The 20,472-nt window shown below is 46.3% G+C and overlaps 1 protein-coding gene and 1 pseudogene across 3 annotated transcripts in view; one reads left to right on the top strand and one right to left on the bottom strand.

Moving 5' to 3' along the window:
• cops6 (COP9 signalosome subunit 6) overlaps nucleotides 1-15,823 on the bottom strand; it is a 36,942-nt gene extending 21,119 nt beyond the window's left edge. Inside the window, exons 1-4 of one of the 3 annotated variants that reach the window (XM_041178902.1) lie at nucleotides 15,716-15,823; nucleotides 8,037-8,162; nucleotides 3,778-3,909; nucleotides 2,632-2,720 (exon numbers count right to left, since the gene is read on the bottom strand). In XM_041178902.1, the coding sequence (XP_041034836.1) occupies nucleotides 2,632-2,720; nucleotides 3,778-3,909; nucleotides 8,037-8,162; nucleotides 15,716-15,749 (381 nt within the window). In that variant the 5' untranslated portion in view covers nucleotides 15,750-15,823. Of the gene's footprint in view, nucleotides 1-2,631; nucleotides 2,721-3,777; nucleotides 3,910-8,036; nucleotides 8,163-15,012; nucleotides 15,171-15,715 lie in introns of those variants that run through there. The other 2 variants (XM_041178903.1, XM_041178904.1) reach the window with 2 other exon arrangements.
• LOC121272307 lies at nucleotides 7,417-7,688 on the top strand (annotated as a pseudogene).
• Nucleotides 15,824-20,472: the final 4,649 nt, after the last annotated feature.

Genomic DNA, 20,472 nt, shown 5'->3' on the forward strand with positions numbered 1-20,472 from the left:
GGGGGAGCGTCAAGAAACAATAATTCAGGGGGAGGGTGCCCTTCTGGTCCATAAAGAATGACATGGACCTGTTGAGTTGAATGGCCTGTTTCAAGGCTGTAAACATTTAATAATATTTTGTATTACCTCTGTATAGAATAAACTGACACTTCACCCCCACACAGAGACACCAAATACATCGACACATAAGTGAACATCTATCTAATAATTGTATTAGTTTCAAAAAGCGAGTAAGAAAAGACGCTAGCAAGGGATATCAATATCAATACAAAAGAACTGTTACAAATTGATTAGGAAAAAAAAGAGGGCAGTCTGTAGAAATGTAAGCTCCTTGAAAACTGATTGTGAAAATAAGGAAATAACAGGCGCTGAACAATTATTTTGCATAATTGTTTACAGTAGTGGAAGAGGTGAACATGCCAGACACCCCAAAGAAATTAATATTGAATCAAGGGCAAGGACTCACCAAAACTAACATAATGGAGAAATTAATTACACTGAAGAACAACAAAGCCCTAGGTCCAGATGGTTTCCATCTTAGGGTTTAAAGGAAGTGAGAACGTTGCAGATGCCCTTAAGTATAATCTTCCAAAGTTCCCTTGATTCAGGGACCATTCATTTAGATTGAAAAATTGAACATGTCACTCTGCTATTCAGGAAAGGTGACAGAGGGAAAACAGAATTATAGGCCAAGTGGTCTAACATCTGTTGTCAGAAAATTACTACAGTCTATAATTAAAGACTGGGTGACTGAATACCTCGAAAATTTTCAGCTCATCAGAGAGAGTCAGTATGGATTTGTAAAGGTAGGTCATGCCTAATCTTATTAATCCTTTTCGAGGAGAGGTGACTAAAGTAGCGGGCAGGGGAATGTCTCTGGATGTTATTCCAGAAGGCAATTGATAAAGTTCCTCATAAGAGATTGCAGCTAATTTTGAAATTCATGATATTGCAGGTAAATTATTGTCCAAACAGCAGGGGAGAGAGAGAAAATAAGGATAATGGCAGGGACTCTGATTAGCAGAATGTGACTAGTGGTGTCCCGCAAGTATCTGAGTTTGGATCTCAAATATTCACATTATTCATTAACAACTTAGATGATGGTATAGAAAGCCACAATTTCAATTTTGCTGATGACACAAAGTGAGGCAGCATTGTAAGCAGTGTAGATGAAAGCATAAAATTACAAAGGCATAGCATTAGACTAAATGAACGGGCAAAACTGTGGCAGAAGGATTTCAAATTTAGGCAAATGTGTGGTAATTCACTTTGGACCTAAAAAGGATAGATTATGGTTCTATCTAAATATCACAGAATTGTTACAGCACAGGCCATTCAGCCCATCATGTATGCACCGTCTCTCCAAATGAGCAACTCACCTAGAACCATTCCCCCACTTTCTCCCCATAACCCTGTGCATACCTCCTTTACAGATAATAATCCAATTCCCTTTTGAATGCTTCGATTGAACCTACCTCCACCATGCTCAGGCTGTGTACTCCAGATCCTAACCACTTACTGCGTAAAAAAGTTTTCCTCATGTCACTTTTGCTTCTTTTGCCAGCTACCTTAAATCTGTGCCCTCTTGTTCTCGATCCTTTCATGAGGAGGAACAGCTTCTCCCTATCTATTCTGTCCAGACCCCTTGTGATTTTGAATACCTCCAACAAATCTCCTCTCAGGCTTCTCTAAGGAAAACAGTCCCAGCTTCTCCAATCTATTTTCATAAATGAAGTTCCTCATCCCTGGAAGGATTCTTGTGAATCTTTGCTGCACTCCCTCCAATGTCTTCACATCTTTCCTAAAATACAGTGAAAACCTAAAAACATGGGAGGCCAAGAGAGACTTGAGCTCCATGGACTTCGATAATTAATATTTCATTAAAATGTGCAGAAGATAATCAGAAAGGTTAATAAAATGCTGGCCATTATGTCCAGTGGATGAGAATTCAAGGGGGCAGAAGTCGTGCTTCAGCTATATAAAGCCACACTTAGACTACCTCTGGAATAGAGTGTCTAGTTGAGTACGATACTTTAGGAAAGATGTACTGATGGTGACGGAGTGCAACCTAAGCCTATGAGAATTATACCTGGACTTCAAGGGGTAAAACAACCCTTGGCCACCTTCTCAAGGGAAATTAGGGATGGGCAATAAATGCTGGCCTTGCCAGAGATGGCCACATCCCATGAATGACTAAAAAAATTGAGGAGAGATTTCACAAATTAGGGTTGTATTCCCTGGAATTTAGAAGGTTAAGGGGTGGCTTGATTGAAGTTTTCAAATTATTAAGGGGAACAGGCAGAGATAAACTATTTTCACTGGTTGGGGAGTCTAGCACCAATAGGCATTGTCTAAAAGTTAGACCTTTCGGCAGTGAAGTTAGGAAATACTTTTAGATGAAAAAGGTGATCGAAATTTGGAACTTTCTTCCATAAAAGGCAATTGCTGCTTATCAATGGTAAATTTTGCATTTAAGAGCGAATTCTATGTTCCTGTCACCTCCCCAGACATGCAGAATACATCAACACATCTCTGAATGGATTGGATTGAAGTCAGCTCTCGTGCTGTACATGAGTTGGTTGGTGCGAGGTGCAGCTCTGCTCTATCCAATTGCAGACGCTGTACACTGACCTGCTTGTGAACGTGGATATCAGACTCGTCTGGAGGACCCCCAGTGGTGTACCAGCCCAGGAACTCCATGTCTTTAAAGACCTGCTTAACTAGAGTGAGAGAAAAAAAAGAAATCAGACATGGAAAGGCCACAGGTTCCGTGTGACAAAGAACATCTTGGGCAAACAGCTCCCTTCACCAGGTGAGTAAATTGTCAGGGGACAATAAAAGTTGGTGAACAGACAATCTGATGTGCTTCTGGAAAGGACATGGTGGCAGGAAGCACAAGGGGCCGCAGCACAAAGGCAGGGAGTCATGGCACAGAGGGGAGTAATTGTGGGTCAAGGGAAAGCATGGCCCAAAATTGCTGTCTTGATGACACAAGTAGCATAGTGGAGTGGTACGGCGGGCGCGGGGGGGAGGGGGGCGGCTGTTTTTAAAAATTCTTTCATGGGATGTGGGTATCACTGGCCAGGCCAACATTTATTGCTGATCCCCAATTGCCCTTGAGAAGGTGGTGGCGAGTCACCTTCTTGAACCGCTGTAGTCCACGTGGTGTAGCAACGGTCACAGTGCTGTCAGGAAGGAAGTTCCAGGATTTTATTCCCAGCAACAGTGACAAAACGATTATATATTTCCAAGTCAGGGTGGTGTATGGCTTGGAGGTGGCTGTGTTCCCATGTACCTGCTTCCCTTGTCCTTCGAGGTGGTAGAGGTCGTGGGTTTGGAAGGTGCTGTTGAAAGAGTTTTGATGAGTTGCTGCAGTGCATCTTGTAGATGGCAGACCCTGCTGTCACTGTGCACTGATGGTGGAGGTAGTATCTGTTGAAGGTGGGGAATGGGGTGCTGATCAAGCGGGGCTGCTTTGTCCTGGATGGTGTTGAGCTTCTTGAGTGTTGTTGGAGCTGCACTCATCCAGGCAAGTGGAGAACATTCCATCACACTCCTGACTTGTGGAGTGGAGATGACGATGTTGGTGTCAGTTACAAATAGTGTGGGACTAGCCATTTAGTCCACCAGTAAGCAACCCCAGTATACAACCCCTGGCGAGTAGAGCAAAAACTCAACATAGCTCTAGTGGCACAGCACCAGTGTGGTTGGCAACACCAACGCTATCGTGCAGGATGTGAGGAAAGTATGATGCCTGGAGGTGCGATGATTACTCACATTGCTCCTCTTTGGTGTAGTAATACTCTTTATCAATGACGATCTTTTCTTCCACTGTGTGAGAGAGAAGCTCAAAAGAATTCATCACCTCAATGTTTCTGCCCTCCTGCTTTCCAATCAAGGCACCAATCACTGAAAACACAAACCAGATTCAACAGAAAAAAGTTACAGCAAGTGTCACAGTAACACAGTAATACGGGGGTGGAGGTGAAGGGAATAGAAGGGAAGGATGGTGACAAGAGAAGACTACATGACAGTATTAGTAGGAGGGACCATCACAAAGTCCTTATGTCAGCACTCTCCTCTCCGAGTCACGGGGCTGCCAGTTCAAGTCCCAATCCAGGGACTTGAGCGCAAAAATCTAGGCTGACACTCCAGTGCAGGAGAGAGAGAGTGCTGCACTGGTGGAGGTGCCATCTTTCAGATGAGACATCAAACCTTATCCTCGTCTGCCCTCGAAGGTAGATCCAATGGCCCTATTTTATATAGGAGCAGGGGAGTTATCCCTGGTGTCCTGGGTCATTATTTATCTCTCAATCAACATCACTAAGATAGATCATCCATTGTTTGTGGGAGCTCGCTATGTGCAAATTGACTGCTGTGTTTTCTACATTACAACTGTAATTCAAAAGTACTTAATTAGCTGTAAAGCAACTTTGGACTTGCTGAGGTCATGGTAAGTGCTATACAAATGCAAGACTTCCCCTTTTCTCATTTTCACACCGAGGACATTCTCCATTCTGTGGTGTGGCACTAACACTGTGCTAAGAGAACCAATCCAGCCGCTCGAAGGTAGACATTATAGAGGAGTACTGGGCCACGAGCAGCAGCAGAATTGTCTTCCATAACAATCAGCAGCTGTAGGCTTGGCACTTCCCTCACTCTTATTACCATCAAAACAGGGACTGATCCTGGCTCAATGAAGAGCGTAGAAGAGCACGGAAGGAGTTGCTGACATCACTATCAAGCAGCATTTATGCCCCAATAATCTGCTCTCTGATGATCAGTTCAGTTTCTGTCAGGATCATTCAGATCCAGACATCAATACAATTTTGGTCCAAACACAGTGGAAGGAGCCGAATTCCAGAAGCGAGGAGCAAGCGACTATCTTTGGCATCAAGGAGCAAGAAGCAAATTGAAGTCAATGGGAATTGGGGGGGGGGGGGGGAGAGGAGTTTCCACTGGTTGCAGTCATAGCTAGCACAAAGGAAGGTGGTTCTAGTTGCTGGGGGCCAATCATCTCAGCCTCGGGGTGTCATGGCAGGTGTTCCTCAGGGTAGTGTCCTAGGCCCAACCATCTTCAACTGCTTCATCAATGACGTTCCCTCTATCACAAGGTCATACCATTTGCAATTAGATAGGATGGGCTCTTTTCCCTAGAAAAATCAGGATGGCTGCAATGAGTGGTTAGGATCTGGAATGCATTGCCTGAGAGTGGAGTGGAAGCAGATTCAAACGTGGATTTCAAAAGCAAATTACAGGGTTATCTAAAGGGGAAGAATTTGCAGGGCTACAGGAAAAAGACAGGGGAATCAAACTAGCTGGTTTGCTCTAGCAGGCATCTGGCATGGACACAACAGACCAAATGGCCTCCTCCTGTGTTGTAACTATTCTATGATTCCATGATAGAGGTCTTCAATGTTATGAAAGGGCTTGAAAGGGGAAATGAAGACAAGATATATCCACATGCAGAGGAAACCACATAAATCACAAATATATGATAGCCACTGAGAAATCCAACAGGGAATTCAGAAGAAACTTATTTACTCAAAGTGGTTCGAATGTGAAACTTGCTATCATAGAGTGGTCCAGGTAGGCAGCAGAGATGCATTGAAGGGGAAGCTGGATTAGCACAAGGGGAAAGAAACAGAAGGATTTGATAGGGTTAGATGAAGAGGGGTTGGTGGAACTGTGTGGGGAATATAAACACCAGGATGGATCTTTGCTCGAGGTACTGAGGGAAGTGAGAGTGGAAATTGCGGAGGCACTAGTGATAATCTTCCAGTCTTCTTTAGACACAGGGGAGGTGCCAGAGGACTGGAGAACCGTGAATGTTAAACCCTTGTTCAAAAAGGGGTGCAAGGATAAAGCTGGCAACTACAGGCCAGTCAGTCTGAACTCAGTGGTAGTGAAAGTTCTGGAAACTATAGTACGGTATAAAATCAATCTCAGTTAGACAAGCGTAGGGTAATTAAGGAAAGCCAGCATGCATTCATTAAGGGAAAATCATATTTGACTAACTTGACAGAGTTTTTTGAGGAGGTAACAGAGAATGTTGATAAGGGAAACACTGTTGATGTGGTGTATATGGATTTCCAAAAGGCATTTGATACAGTGCCACACAACAGACTTGAGAGCAAAAATCTAGGTCATGAAATAAAGTAAGTAGGCACTTGGATAAGAGATTTGCTGAGTGTCAGGAAATAAAGTAGTGATAAATGGTTGTTTTTCAGGTTGGAGAAATATTTATAGTGGAGTTCCCCAGGGGTAAGTGTTGGGACCCTTGCTCTTCCTGATATATATTAATGACCTAGGCTGTGGTGTACAGGGCATGATTTCAAAATCTGCGGTTGATACGAAGATTAGAAATGTTGTCAACTGTGATGGGGATAGTTTTGAACTTCAAAAGGACATAGACATGTTAGTGAATTGCGCAGACAAGCGGCAGATGACGTTCAATGCAGAGAAGTGTGAGGTGATTCATTTGGCAGGAAAAATATGGTGAGACAGTGTAAAATAAAGGCGTAGCCTCTAAAGGAGGTGCAGGAACAGAGGAACCTCGGTGTATACGTACAGAGGTCATTGAAGATAGAGCATGTTGAGAGAGCAATTAATAAAGCATATAGTATCTTAGGCTTTATTAATAGAAGCACTGAGTACAAGAGTAAGGAGGTCATGTTGAACTTGTATAAGATGCTGGTTAGGCCTCATCTGGAGTACTGTGTCTAGTTCTGGGTGCCATACTTGAGGAAGGATGTGACGGCAGATTCACAAGAATGATTCCGGGGATAAAGAACTGTAGCTATGAGGATATATTGGAGAGGTTTTTCCTTGGAGAAAAGAAGGCTGAGAGGAGACTTGATACAGGTATTCAAGAGCCTGGATAAATCCTGTGAGAAACTATTCCCACTCAAAAGAACTTCAAGAGCTAGAGGGCGCAGATTCAAAATAATTGGCAAAAGGAGTAAATGTGAGGTGAGGAAATATTTTTTCACCCAGAGGGTGGTTGGAGTCTGGAACAAACTTCCTGAGAGGATGGTGGAGGCAGGTTCGATCGAGGTATTCAAAAGGCAATTGAATTGCTAGCTTCAAATAAATGATGTGCAAGGTTACGGGGATGAAGCAGGGGAGTGGGACTGGATGGAATGCTCTTTCAGAGAGCCAGTGCAGGCTCGATGGGCTGAATGGCCTCCTTCTGCCCTGTAAAGATACTGTGATTTTGGGCTGAATGGCATAATTCTGCACTTAGTGTGTAATGCTGCATACCACAGTTACCCTGCAAAGACACTGTCTGTCCCTTTAACCATTTCTGTATATCCCGTGGGCCCTATGAACATTAATGGTTTGTTAATTATACTGTTAGGATACGCAGAAGAAGGGCATTGTTTAATTACGCACTCTGAGCACGGAGCCTGCAACATGGCGTAGCGCGGACAGGCTCAGAAAATGACGGTGCAGCCCATCAATCTTATTTTCAGATACCTTCAAAATCGATCCAGGATCCAAGTGTGGTTATGTCAGCAAATCAAAAAGAGGAGAGGAGGCTGTATAATTGGGTTTGATGAATACATGAACCTTACTTTGGACGATGCAGAGGAAATTCACATGAAATCAAAATCGAGAAAACCATTGGGCCGTGTTATACTGAAAGGGGGAGCAACATCACCTTATTACAGAGTGCCCACAGTTAAGAATCGGTTCACTGGAACTTCATTGTCTGTGCACTATAGCAAATTGCTAACTGTTGTTTTGACAAGCATTTCGGATACTGGTTGTCAGTAAATATATTAAGTTGTGATTTTTTTTGTACCTAGTTATAGCAATGATTTTCTGAAATATAAATAAGGGGCCACTTGGTCACTGGTGCTGTGAGCAGGACAATGAGACTGAACAAAGTCAACACATTCTCTCAGTAAAGTAAAGCTCTGCGTCTTAGTTTTGATTTCACCAACTGGCTTGAAATCTCTGTACCGTTACCCATTCCTGTATGCCCCACCTAGCCTGCACAGACCCTGTCAATTCCTGTATACCCCACGTACCCTGCACAGGTCTCCCCTCCTGAGAGCGCATCCGGATCCAGTGGTCAGAGATGTTGAGAATAACCAGCGGGTGCAATGCCACTGAGACACTCCCCGTCACTCCAGAAGCCATCACGCTCGGTGTTGCTGCAGGGAGAGAGAGAACAAATCACAGCAGAGTTCAGAACTTGCAGTCATCAATTAGCACACAGCTTTCTCCACAAACAGTGATATTATTTCGCCAAGGAGCAGAGATTGCCCAACAACAATAGATTGCATTTATATAGCGATTTCATTTAAAACATTACAAGGTGCTTCACAGGAGCCTGATCAAATTTGACACTGAGCCCAAATTGTGAGTCACAACCCCCGATGGGGTCTCAGGAGTCAGGTTTGTAGTTACGAGCTCCCCTTCCGCTAAGCACCAATGGTGGCTGTGGAGAGAAGACTACCCGATCTGGAGGCACTGACAGGACCACCCCCGGAATCTTTGTGCATCCATTTGGCACAGGAAGAGGCCGGTGGAGACTGGCTGTATCTGAAGTGGGGAAAACCGGTGGTCATGGGGAAGGTGAATGGCATCTTCAAACTTTTCTACATTTGTGCTCCTGTCTGCCTGTTGTACAGTCTCCTTACCCAAGGCTAGCAACTCTGTCTCACAGACACCAGCAACTAGACCAAGTGAGTGGGCAGATAGAGGGAGCTAAGTGAGTGAGTGGGTTGGTTGGTTGGAAAGGGGGTGGAGAGAGGGGCTGTTGAATGGGTGAGTGGAAAGGGGGGGGGTGGGTGTTTTGGGAAGAGGGGTTCCTGAGTGAGGGAATGGAAGGGGGGGAGGATTGGGAAGAGGGGCTGCTGACTGAGTGGGAAGGGACTGCATTGGGAAGAGGGGCTGCTGTGAGGGGAAAGTCAGGGGGTTGGGAAGAGGGCCTGCTGAGCGAATGGGGGAGGGGGAGGTTGGGAAGAAGGGTTGCTGAGTGAGCAAGGAGGCTGAGTGAGTGAGTGGAAAAGGAGGGGGGGCGGTGTTTTGGGAAGAGGGGTTCCTGAGTGTGTGTGTGGAAGAGGAGTGGGTTGGGAAGAGGGGCTGCTGAGTGAGTGGGAGGGAAGGGGGGATTGGGAAGAGGGGCCCCTGAGTGAGTGGAAAGGGTGGAGGGGATTGGGAAGAGGAGCTGCTGAGTGAGTGGAGGAGGAGGGTGGGAGGAAAGGCTGTTGAGTGAGTAATTGGAAGGGGGGATTGGGAAGAGGGGCCCCTGAGTGAGTGGAAAGGGTGGAGGGGATTGGGAAGAGGAGCTGCTGAGTGAGTGGAGGAGGAGGGTGGGAGGAAAGGCTGTTGAGTGAGTAATTGGAAGGGGGGATTGGGAAGAGGGGCCCCTGAGTGAGTGGAAAGGGTGGAGGGGATTGGGAAGAGGAGCTGCTGAGTGAGTGTGTGGGAAGGGGGGCTGCTGTGAGTGAGTGAATGCAAAGGGGGGAGGTTGAGAAGTGGAGTTCCTGAGTGAGAAAGTGGAAGGGGAGCGGGTTGGGAAGAGGGGCTGTTGAGTGAGTGGAGGAGGAGGGTGGGAGGAAAGGCTGTTGAGTGAGTAATTGGAAGGGGGGATTGGGAAGAGGGGCTCCTGAGTGAGTGGGAGGGAAGGGGGGCATTGTGAAGATGGGAGATTGAGTGAGTGGGAAGGGGGGGGAGGGTTCAGAAGAGGGGCTCCTGAGTGAGTGGAAAATGGAAGGATTGGGAAGAGGGGCTGCTGGGTGAGTGAGTAGAAAGGGCAGGTTGGGAAGAGGGCCTCCTGAGTGAGCAGTTTGGTGTATTAGCTGCCTACTAAATAATGTTTAATCATTGTTGCTTTTAGTGTGGTTGTCACAGTAAAAGGATTAAAATGTGAAAACTTGTCATGTGATCCTTTCTGAGTCTGTCACTGGGAATTAAAGTCTTTTTTTAAAAAAAGGTGTCAGTCTTTATGGCGATCGCAACACCATCTATTTTTATCTCTTCATTTGTCTGTAGTTTTTTCTTTGATCATTCCCCCCCTTGCTCCCAGGAATCTGGCCATTCTATTGCAATCACTTGCTAGAAAGTCTGCAACACTGGTTTTGCAATGTTGTTTTCTTTGTATGGGACACTGCTTTCCTCCCTTTCCTCACTATATCCTCCTCTTCAAAGAGGGTGGGTGGGAAGAGGGGCCTGAGTGAGTGGAAAAGGTGGGGGGGATTGGGAAGAGGGGCTGCTGAGTGGGAAGGGGGGCTGCTGTGAGTGAGTGCAAAGTGGGGGAGGTCGGGAAGAGGGGCTCCTGAGTGAGTGGGTGGGAAGGGGGGGGCATTGTGAAGAGGGGTGTGTGAGTTACTGCGAAGAGGGGCCCCTGAGTGAGTGGAAAGGGTGGGAGGATTGGGAAGGGGGGCTGCTGTGAGTGAGTGGGAAGGGGGGCATTGGGAAGAGGGGCTGCTGAGTGAATGGAGGAGGTTTGGGAAGACGGATTGCTGAATGAATGGGAGGCGGGGATTGGGAAGGTGGGGGTTGAAAAGATGGGCTGCTGAGTGAGGTGGGGACAGGGGTTGGGAAGAGGGGCTGCTGAGTGAGGTGGGGACAGGGGTTGGGAAGAGGGGCTGCTGAGTGAGTGGGGAGGCTGAGTGTGAATGAGTGGAAAGTGGGAGTTGGGAAGAGCAGCTGCTGAGTGGGGGAGGGGGGGTTGGAAAGATGGGCTGCTGAGTGAGGTGGGGACAGGGGTTGGGAAGAGGGGCTGCTGAGTGAGTGGAGGACAGGGGTTGGGAAGAGCGGCTGCTGAGTCGGGGAGAGGGGTTTGGAAAGATGGGCTGCTGAGTGAGTGGGGAGGCTGAGAGTGAATGAGTGGAAAGTTGGAGTTGGGAAGAGCAGCTGCTGAGTGGGGGAGGGGGGGTTGGAAAAATGGGCTGCTGAGTGAGTGGGGAAGAGGGGCTGCTGAGTGAGTGGGGAAGAGGGGCTGCTGAGTGAGTGGGGAAGAGGGGCTGCTGAGTGAGTGGGGAGGCTGTGAATGAGTGAGTGGAAAGTGGGAGTTGGGAAGAGGGGCTGCTGAGTGGGGGAGAGGGGGTTGGCAAGACGGGCTGCTGAGTGAGTGGGGGGAGAGGCGTTGGGAAAAGGTTGCTGAATGGATGGATGGATGGGTGGGTGGAGGGCAGTTAGGAAGAGCAGCTGGTGCTTGGGGTGCTTTGGAGGGATGGGAAGACATGAGTGCGTGATTGCGGGGGGAGGGGGGCTTCACCGAATCTTGTCACCAGGGAGTAAGGAGAGCCTGGCTGAAACCTACAGGAATTCAACAGCATTTTTACAAAGTACTTTAAAAACACAGATTTTCATATTTCTATGATGATCTATAATTTGAAAACTTTAATAAATATATACTGAATGTTACCATGCTGCATTATATTGGTGTTTTGTTTCTGCAGGAGTCTGGGGCCACGTTAATTTTCAAGTGTTAAAATGAGGTCACATTGGAAAATAGTGTGAGAAGTGCTGTCGGAGAGATTAGGACAGGTGACCAAGCGTTTGGTCAAAGAGGTAGGTGTTAAGGAGCATCTTAAAGGAGGAAAGGTAAAGGGCAAAGAGGTTTAGTGAGGGAATTCCAAAGCTTAGAGCCTAGGCGGCGGAATGCACGGCCAGCAATGGTAGAATGACTAAAATTGGTGATGCACGAGAGGCCACAACTGGAGGAGTGCAGAGATCTGACGGCTATAGGGCTGGACAAGGTTGCAGAGATAGGGAGGGCCCGAAACTGTGAAACATCAGTCCTTTGTTATCCATTTTTAAAAGTAAAATTAACCATTTTTAAAAGTAAAATTAACCAGAGGATTTAGTATAAACTGCGGGTTTCCAGAACTCTACCTCATGTTTCTTTGCTCATTTGCCAATAGCTTCAAATACTATTTGCAGTGCCTGACAACTTGCATAGTATGTCCAGCACAGAAACAGGCCATTCGGCCTAACCAGTCCATGCTCATGTTTCTGCTCCACTCAAGCCTCCATCCATATTTCGTCATCTAAATCTATCTTCATAACCCTCTATTCCCTTCTCCCTCGTGTTTATCCAGCTTCCCCTCAAATGTATCTATACTATTCCCTTCAGCCACTCCCTGTGGGATTGAGTTCCACATTCTCACTGCTCTCTGGGTGAAGAAGTTTCTCCTGAATTCCCTATTTAATTCTAGGTGACTATCTTATATTGACAGCCTCGAGTTATACCTTCCCCACAAGAGGAAACATTCTCTGTTATCCACAGGATCAAAACGTTTCAGAATTTTAAAGGCCGCTACCAGGTCACCCCTCAGCCTTCTTATTTTCCAAAAGAGAAAGGGGACCCGGCCTGTCAATCCTTTCCTTGCATTTATATAGCACCTTTAATGTCATCGTGTGTGACTGTGACAAAGGTAAACTAGCCCACTTCCTCCTTCTCAAGCTGTCTGCAGCACATGACTGATCATCACACAATCCTCACCCAATGCCTCTCCATAGTTGTCCAGCTGGGTAGTGCCTGGTTCTCTTCCAATCACAGCCATGCAATGGCTTCTCCTCCCACTCCCACACCATTATCGCTTATCATAAAAGAGGAAGTTTACGGCACAGAAGAGGCCACTTGGCCCATTGTGTCTGTGTCGGCTGAAAAATGAACCACCCAGCCTCATCCCACTTTCCAACACTTTGTCCGTAGCCCTGCAGGTTATGGCGCTCGAGATGCATATCCAGACATCTTTTAAACGAGTTGAGGGTTTCTGCCTCTACTACCCTTTCAGGCAGTCAGTTCCAGACCCTCACCACTCTCTGGAGAAAAAATGTTTCCTCATCTCCCCTCTAATCCTACTGCCAATCATTTTAAATCTATGCCCCTGGGTCACTTTCCTTTCTGCTAAGGTAAATATACCCTTCCCATCCACTCTATCCAGGCCCTAGCCTCACAATTTTGTACATCTCAGTCAAATCTCCCCTCAGCCTCCTCGGTTCTAAGGAAAACAATCCCAGCCTATCCAATTTTTCCTCATAGCTGCAACTTTCCAGTCCTGGCAACATCCTCGTAAATCTCTTCTGTACCCTCCTTTCTGTAATGAGGTGACCAGAACTGCACACAGTACAAGTTGTGGCCTAACTAATGATCTATATAGCTCCAATGTAACCTCCCTGCTCTTATGTTCTATATCTTGGCTAATAAAGGAAAGGATGCCTATGCTTTCTTAACCTCTTCATCGACCTGTCCTGCTAGCTAAAACAGTGATAAAATTATCAAATGTATATTTCGAGTCTTAACGTGGCTCGACCACAAAAAGTCATAATCAATAAAGAGAAAATTCCCAACAAAACAACAGGGATGGGTGATGTTAAAATGACCAAGCAGGAGAAACCAAAATCATTGTAGCCACAATATTAGCAAAGTATTGCTCAAAAAGAGACATGTCGAAGCTTTTCGTCTTGCACTCATCAGGACACTTCGCAAGAACACCAATACAAGGGGAAAACAACAATTCATACTGCATGAGAAGAGAGCACTGATTGGTTTGGCCATTCCAATCCGAGTCCACTTAAATTTTTTAATTTTGCCTAACGCGGCAATTCTTTTCCGGTTTCTAAGTTCCGGATGGACATCAACTTCGCGTTCACTCAAACCTGTGTGTCATAAAGACTTTCTCACACAGACCACATCTATAATCAGCGCTGGTGGTTAACTTCACGAATACTCTGCATTTTCCATAATGACATGCAATTGCATTTTCTTACATTTACTACAAATAACCAAAAGTTTTAAAATCCTATGGTTATTTCTACAACGTCCCCTAAATTTTAATATTCAATTTAAAATTAAATATCAAATTTGACATTTAAAGTAACTACAGGGGTAATTTATCTTGATGCCAACTTTCAAATTGTTCTTAGCCAGAACATTGAGCCTGATTATTAATATTATTACTTCTTATAGATTCCCGATTAAAGGAAATTTTGCTGTTATTAGATAATTTGCAATTTGTCTTGTAAACAGTCAGACTTGAACTAATAGATAAGGGTTCGATTTCAAGGAACAAACCAACTTCAGCAGCTGTCCTCTGATCTCTTACACTTCTGTCCTCTTGAGCACGTTTAATAGTCCCATCCGTATTAAGTGACAACTGGTTGCAATCTTCCAAATTAGAAGTTCCACTTATTAACAAAATAGGATTCGTAAAAGGTCTCACAAACTCATCCTCGTCAGTTTGCCTAAAAGAGGATTTAGTAGCCGTGGCAGTGTTAATCGCACCCCGGTCTAAACAGCAACAACACGGAACAGAATTGGTATTTGGGGGAAGTTTAACCAATACGAGGGCGTTTTTGAATCGTTTATCATCCCAACCGGGAAGGACATGCCGATCGAGACTATCGATCATAATATAATTTAAAAGTCCGTAACATTCTTCCACCTGTGAAGAGAAAGTGGCTTTTGTGAACCGCTCGCCAAAGGTTTATTTCGCCTGCGCGATCCCGGAAGCCTGACGGAGTGATAACAAGAAATAATGCTAGCTAAACACCTCACTCAGACATCTGAATCTTGGCACAACTTTACCAGGTGCACTGCTTGGAGGTTTGACCCATTATGGGGGCAATCCTAATATCCACAACTAGTTACTCAGGGATCTGTGGACATTCACTCCAAGGTCTCTTGCTCCATGTGGAGTTCATGGCATTCTCCCATTTATTGTCCGATCCTTCATCTTGCTTGACCTCCCTAACTGCATCACCTCACATTTCTTGGCTTGAATTCCATTTGCCACCTTTCTGCCCAGCTGATCAGTCCATTGATATCTTCCTGCAGTCCACAGCAATACCTCTCATTATCAACCATGGGGCCAATTTTTGCGTCGTCTGAAAACTTCTTGACATCCCCAGCAATTTGTTGCACCCCCCCCCCCCACCCCCCGCCATTGCCATTTCTATTTCTCAACTACATGCTGCCCCCTTGGCAACATCATGCAAAAGCACAGCGATAGTTTTCGCACGTATGCTGACAATACCGAGCTCCACCTCACTCTCTCGCCATCCTCACATCATCTCAAAATTGTCACCGACTGCGTGTCCAGACTGTTCACAACCTTGGTGTCACATCCGAATGAGTTCTGCTGAAGGGTCATTCGGACTCGAAACGTTAACTGTGCTCCTCTCCACAGATGCTGCCAGACCTGCTGAGTTTTTCCAGGTATTTTTGTCTTTGTTTTGGATTTCCAGCATCCGCAGTTTTTTGCTTTTATCTTGGTGTCATAACTGACCCCCATGGGGGAGGGGTGGAGAGAGTTGGGAGGGGAGGGGTGGAGAGACTTGGGGGTAGTGGACAGTAGGGGTGGTGGACAGTGGGGGGGGAGGGGTGGAGAGAGTTGGGAGGGGAGGGGGTGGAGGGTTGGAGAGTTTGGGGGGAGGGGTGGAGAGTTGGGAGGGGAGGGGTGGAGATGGGAGGGGTGGAGAGTTGGGTGGAGAGTTGGGGTGGGAGGAGAGTTTGGGGAGGGGAGGGGTGGAGAGTTGGGAGGGGAGGGGTGGAGAGTTGGGAGGGTGGAGAGTTTGGGGAGGGATGGGAAGGAGGAGGGTGATTGGGGGAGATGGGGTCTCTCTCCGGGCCCCGGGGAATGGGGTTTCTCTCTGGACCCGGGGAGAGAGGAATGAGGTTGCTCTCCCTTCTCTCTCTCAGGCACCAAGACCTCTGATCGGCCCCTTACCCGATCAATCAATCACTCACCCGCCGGTTCCACCTCCATCCCGTTGGTCGCCATCTCGTAACCCTCCCTCCCCCCAACCGGCCCAACTGCGAGCCCTGCACATGCGCACTCAGGAGGGGGGGGGGGCTTGTGACGTTACGGAAAGGAGCCGAGTTAACCAATCGGAGGCCGCCAGGCCGCCATGTTGGTGAGGATGCGGTGACCGGATGTGTCCCGATCTCGGGGGCGGAAGTGCCGCCATGTTGATCGCAAGTCTTCGAATCGGGCGAGAGGCCGAGGTCTGAGGTGGTGGAACATTCAACAAGGACGTTGCGCTAATTTAGCAGCTACTGTTCAGAGTCATTGTTAATTCCCGAATGTCCTTTTTATTCTCACAAGTGGTCGGGTTGCCAACGCTCCAGGTCTGGCCTGGAGTCTCCAGCAATTGAAGATCAATCTCCGGGACATTGCTGTGTTGTAACCCTGGAGACAAATCATCAGGACATTAAAAAAGATTGTTTTTTTCCCCCCATTTCTCTTTACCAGATATAAAAATAGTGAAAATGGGATAAAATGGCCATTTGGCTTGACAGTCAAGCATCTTCCAGTGGGTAATGGGTCTTTTCGCTTTCCAATTGGCGTAGGAAGGCAGTGCGTCACAAGGATGGACATGTTGACCGACTCGTGGCTGGAGTGTGCGGGACAAGGCATGTGATGAGACCTCCAGGAATACATTTAATCACAGTTGACGACTACTCACAGGATGTGGGCATCGCTGACAAGGTCAGCATTTATTGCCCATGCCTGGTTGCCCCTTGAGAAGGCGATGGTGAGCTGCCTTCTTGAACCGCTGCAGTCCCTGTGGTGCAGGTACACCCACAGTGCTGTTAGGGAGGGAGTTCCAGGATTCTGACCCAGCGACAGTGAAGGAATGGCGATATAGCTCCAAGTCGATGCAGGGTCACCAACTCTGAATTTATTCCTGGAGGCTTCGTCCCACCTCTGAAGGCCATACACAGGTCAGACATACTTATCATCTGACCTGGCAACCATCATGCTTACACATTCTCCGTCTCTATCCATGCAGGTCGCAGACCAGTGGCAGAACGCCCAAAATCAAGATCCTCACGGGCTTTGAAAACAGAGCCATCCAGCTGGCCGTTGAGGATCTGGACCACTCCTGAGCGGTCGGTGAGGTTAGCATTGCTCTACCAAGTGAGGATCCAGCAGTGCAACATCCATCGGACAAATAATTTCCCCGAAATGTTAGGGAACCAAGGGCCTAGTGAGAGGGAGGAATTGAAGAAAATCAATATTTGTAAAAAAAATGGTGCTAGAGAAATTAATGGGGTTAATGAATGAAAAATCCCCAGAGTACTAAAGGAAGTGGCCCTGGAAATACTGGATGCCTTGGTGGTCATTTTCCAAAATTCTGTAGACTTTGCAGCATGGCAAATGTAAACCCACTATTTAAAAAATGAGGGAGAGAAAAAACAGAATTACAGACCAGTTAGCCTAACATCAGTAGTGGGGAAAATGCTGGAGTTTATTATAAAAGACGTGGTAACAGAACACTTGGAAAGCATTAATGGGATTAGACTAAGTCAGCATGGGTTTATGAAAGGGAAATCATGCTTAACTAACCTACTGGAATTTTTTGAGGATGTAACTAGTAGAATAGATAAGGGAGAACCAGTGGATTTGGTATATTTGGATTTCGAGAAGACTTTTGATAAGGTCCCACATAAAAGGCTAGTGGGAAAAATTAAAGCACAAGGGATTGGGGGTAATAGATTGAGAGTTGGTTGACAGACCGGAAACAGAGAGTGGGAATAAATGGGTCTTCTTCGGGATGGCAGGCAATGACTAGTGGTGTACCACAGGGGTCAGTGCTTGGGCTCCAGCTATTCATGATATATATAAATGGCTTGGATGAGGAAACCAAATGCAGTATTTCCAAGTTTGCTGATGACACAAAACTGGGTGGGGTTGTGAGTTGGATGTAAGGAGGCTTCAGGGCGATTTCGACAAGTTGTGTGTGTGTGTGTGGGCAAACACATGGCATATGTAGTATAACATGGATAAATGTGAAGTTATACGCTTCGGTGTGAAAAACAAAGGCAGAGTATTATTTAAATGGTGACATATTGCGAAATGTGGATGTAAAAATGGATCTGTGTATCCTTGTACACCAGTTTGTAAAGGTAAACAGGCAGATGCAGCAAGCAATTAGGAAGGTAAATGGTATGTTGGACTTCATTGCAAGATGATTTAAGTTTAGAAGTAGGGATGTCTTACTGCAGTTATACAGGGCCATGGTGAGACCACACCTGGAGTATTGTAAGTATATACTTGCCATAGAGGGAGTGTAGCGAAGGTTCACCAGGCTGATACTGGGGATGGCAGGACTGTCGTATGTGGAGAGATTGGTTTGGACTGGGCCTGGATTCACTGGAGTTTAGAAGAATGAGAGGGGATCTGATTGAAACGTATAAAATTCTACAGGGCTAGATAGACTAGATGCAGGCAGGAATATTCCCCTGGTTGGCGAGTCTAGAACCAGGGGCCACAGTTTCAGGATACGGGGCAGGCCATTTAGGACTGAGATGATGAAAAATCTCTTCACTCAAAGGGTGGTCAACCTGTGGAATTCTATACCACAGAAGGCTGTGGAGGCCGGTTGACTGAGTATATTCAAGAAAGAAATTGATAAATTTTTGTATATTAGGGGCATTAAGTGGTATAGAGAGAAAGTGGGAATATGGCATAGAGATAGAGGATCAGCCATGATCATATTGAATGGCGGAGCAGGCTTGAAGGGCCAAATGGTTGCACTTTTCCCCTGATCAGTCAGGCAGGGCGGCACTTAACCCCAACAACCCCCACTCCCCCCACAGTGCCCCTGAAGCCTGCAAAGGAACAGGTGACCATGGCGGAGCTCTGCAGAACGTTGCTGTACACTCACCTCCAGTTCACCCAAAGTGAAGGCCGCCCAAGTGCACGTCGCCTCTGTGCTGTTGTGAAACACGTCGGCCTGCTTTCCCGCCGATGTGAACGGACGATCCAGCAGGGATGCAAGAGGCTGGCGCGATGGCCTGATCATGATATGCTGATGTATTACAATGAGGTTCCCGACGACCCATGGCAGGAATCGCGGCCTGCTGTCGGCAGGCTGAGCGGACAATCCTGACCTGCCTTCCTGCCATCGTGGAGCCGATCATGCCTTACTGTCTGCTCACACCACCTATCACGCCCGCTGGCAGTGGGCACGGAAAATTCTGCCCAATGAGTCTGCAAAGGGACACAGATAGGTTAAGTGAGCGGGCAAAAAATTGGCAGATGGCCTATGGGAAACTATGAACATGTCCACCTTGGCAGGAGAATTAGAAAAGCAGCATATTATTTAAATGGAGAGAGATTGCAGAACTGAAGTACAGAGGGATCTGGGTGTCCTGGTACATGAGTCAGGAAAAGTTAATATGCAGGTACTGCAAGCAATTAGGAATGCAAATGTAATGTTGTTTATTGCACAGGGAAAGAATATAAAAGGGATATTTTGCTACAGTTGCATTGGCGAGACCACATCCAGAGGGCAGTGGACAGTTTAGATCTCATTTAAGAAAACATATAAATGTGTTAGAAGCAGTTTAGGGAGGGTTCACTCGACTGATACATGGATGAGGGGGGTTATCTTATGAGGTAAGGTTGGACAAGTTTGGCCTGTATCTATTGGAGTTCAAAAGATTGAGAGGTGATCTTATTGAAACATATAAGATCCTGAGGGTGAAAGCAAAATACTGCGGATTCTGGAAATCTGAAACAAAAACAGAAAATGCTGGAAAAACTCAGCAGATCTGACAGCATCTGTGGAGAGAAAAACAGAGTTAATGTTTCAAGTCCATATGACTCTCCTTCAGAGCGGTACTTGAGGGTACTTGACAGGGTGGATTCTGAAAGGATGTTTCCCCTTGTGAGAGACTAGAACTAGGGGACACAGCTTAATAATAAGGGGTCACCCATTTAAGACGGGGATGAGAAGAATTTTTTTTTTCTTTCAGAGGGTCATGAATCTTTGAAGCTCATTTCCCCAGAGTGGTAGAGGCAGGGTCAATGAATATTTTTAAGGCAGAGGTGGATAGATTCTTGGCAAACAAGGGAGTCAAAGGGTATCGGGGTAGGTGGGAATGTGGAGTTAAGGTCACAGTCAGATCAGTCAAGATCTTATTGAATAGGGGCCGAATGGCCGAATCGTGCTCTGCTCCTAATTCATATGTTTGAGAGCTTCAGAGTTTTTGAAGTAGTTTTTTTGCCCTCCCTTGGAATATTGGCCATTTGAGAGTTGAGAAAACAGGACCTGGTCCTGTTTTCAGCCATCCAGATACTTTCCATTATAGTTGATTTGCAGCAGTTTTGCCTGAATGCTTGTGGATTTGGCCTCAAAAAGGACACTAGTGTTTGTTCAACAGTCCGCCCATTGAATCCGGAGGATGCAGAGGAGGCATTGCTGATGGAATTTCTCTCGCACTCTTATATGTGCTGATATACAGTCCAGGTCTCACTGCAGTACAATAGTCTGGTAACGACAACTGCTCTGTACACCAAGACTTTTGTTGAATTGCAGAATTAAATGAGATCAAGAATAGCTTGCTGATCTGGTGTAGAGTGGGCAATGACACTGCAGTCATCTGCAGACTGTAGATATTGTATATATATGGTGCTCAGTTTAGTTTTGGTATGGCAGATGGTTAAAGAGTTTTCCATCTAGACGGTATTTAATACTGACACCAGAGGTCAGTTG

The sequence above is a fragment of the Carcharodon carcharias genome, chromosome 33, assembly GCF_017639515.1.
Source record: "Carcharodon carcharias isolate sCarCar2 chromosome 33, sCarCar2.pri, whole genome shotgun sequence".
NCBI lineage: Eukaryota > Metazoa > Chordata > Chondrichthyes > Lamniformes > Lamnidae > Carcharodon > Carcharodon carcharias.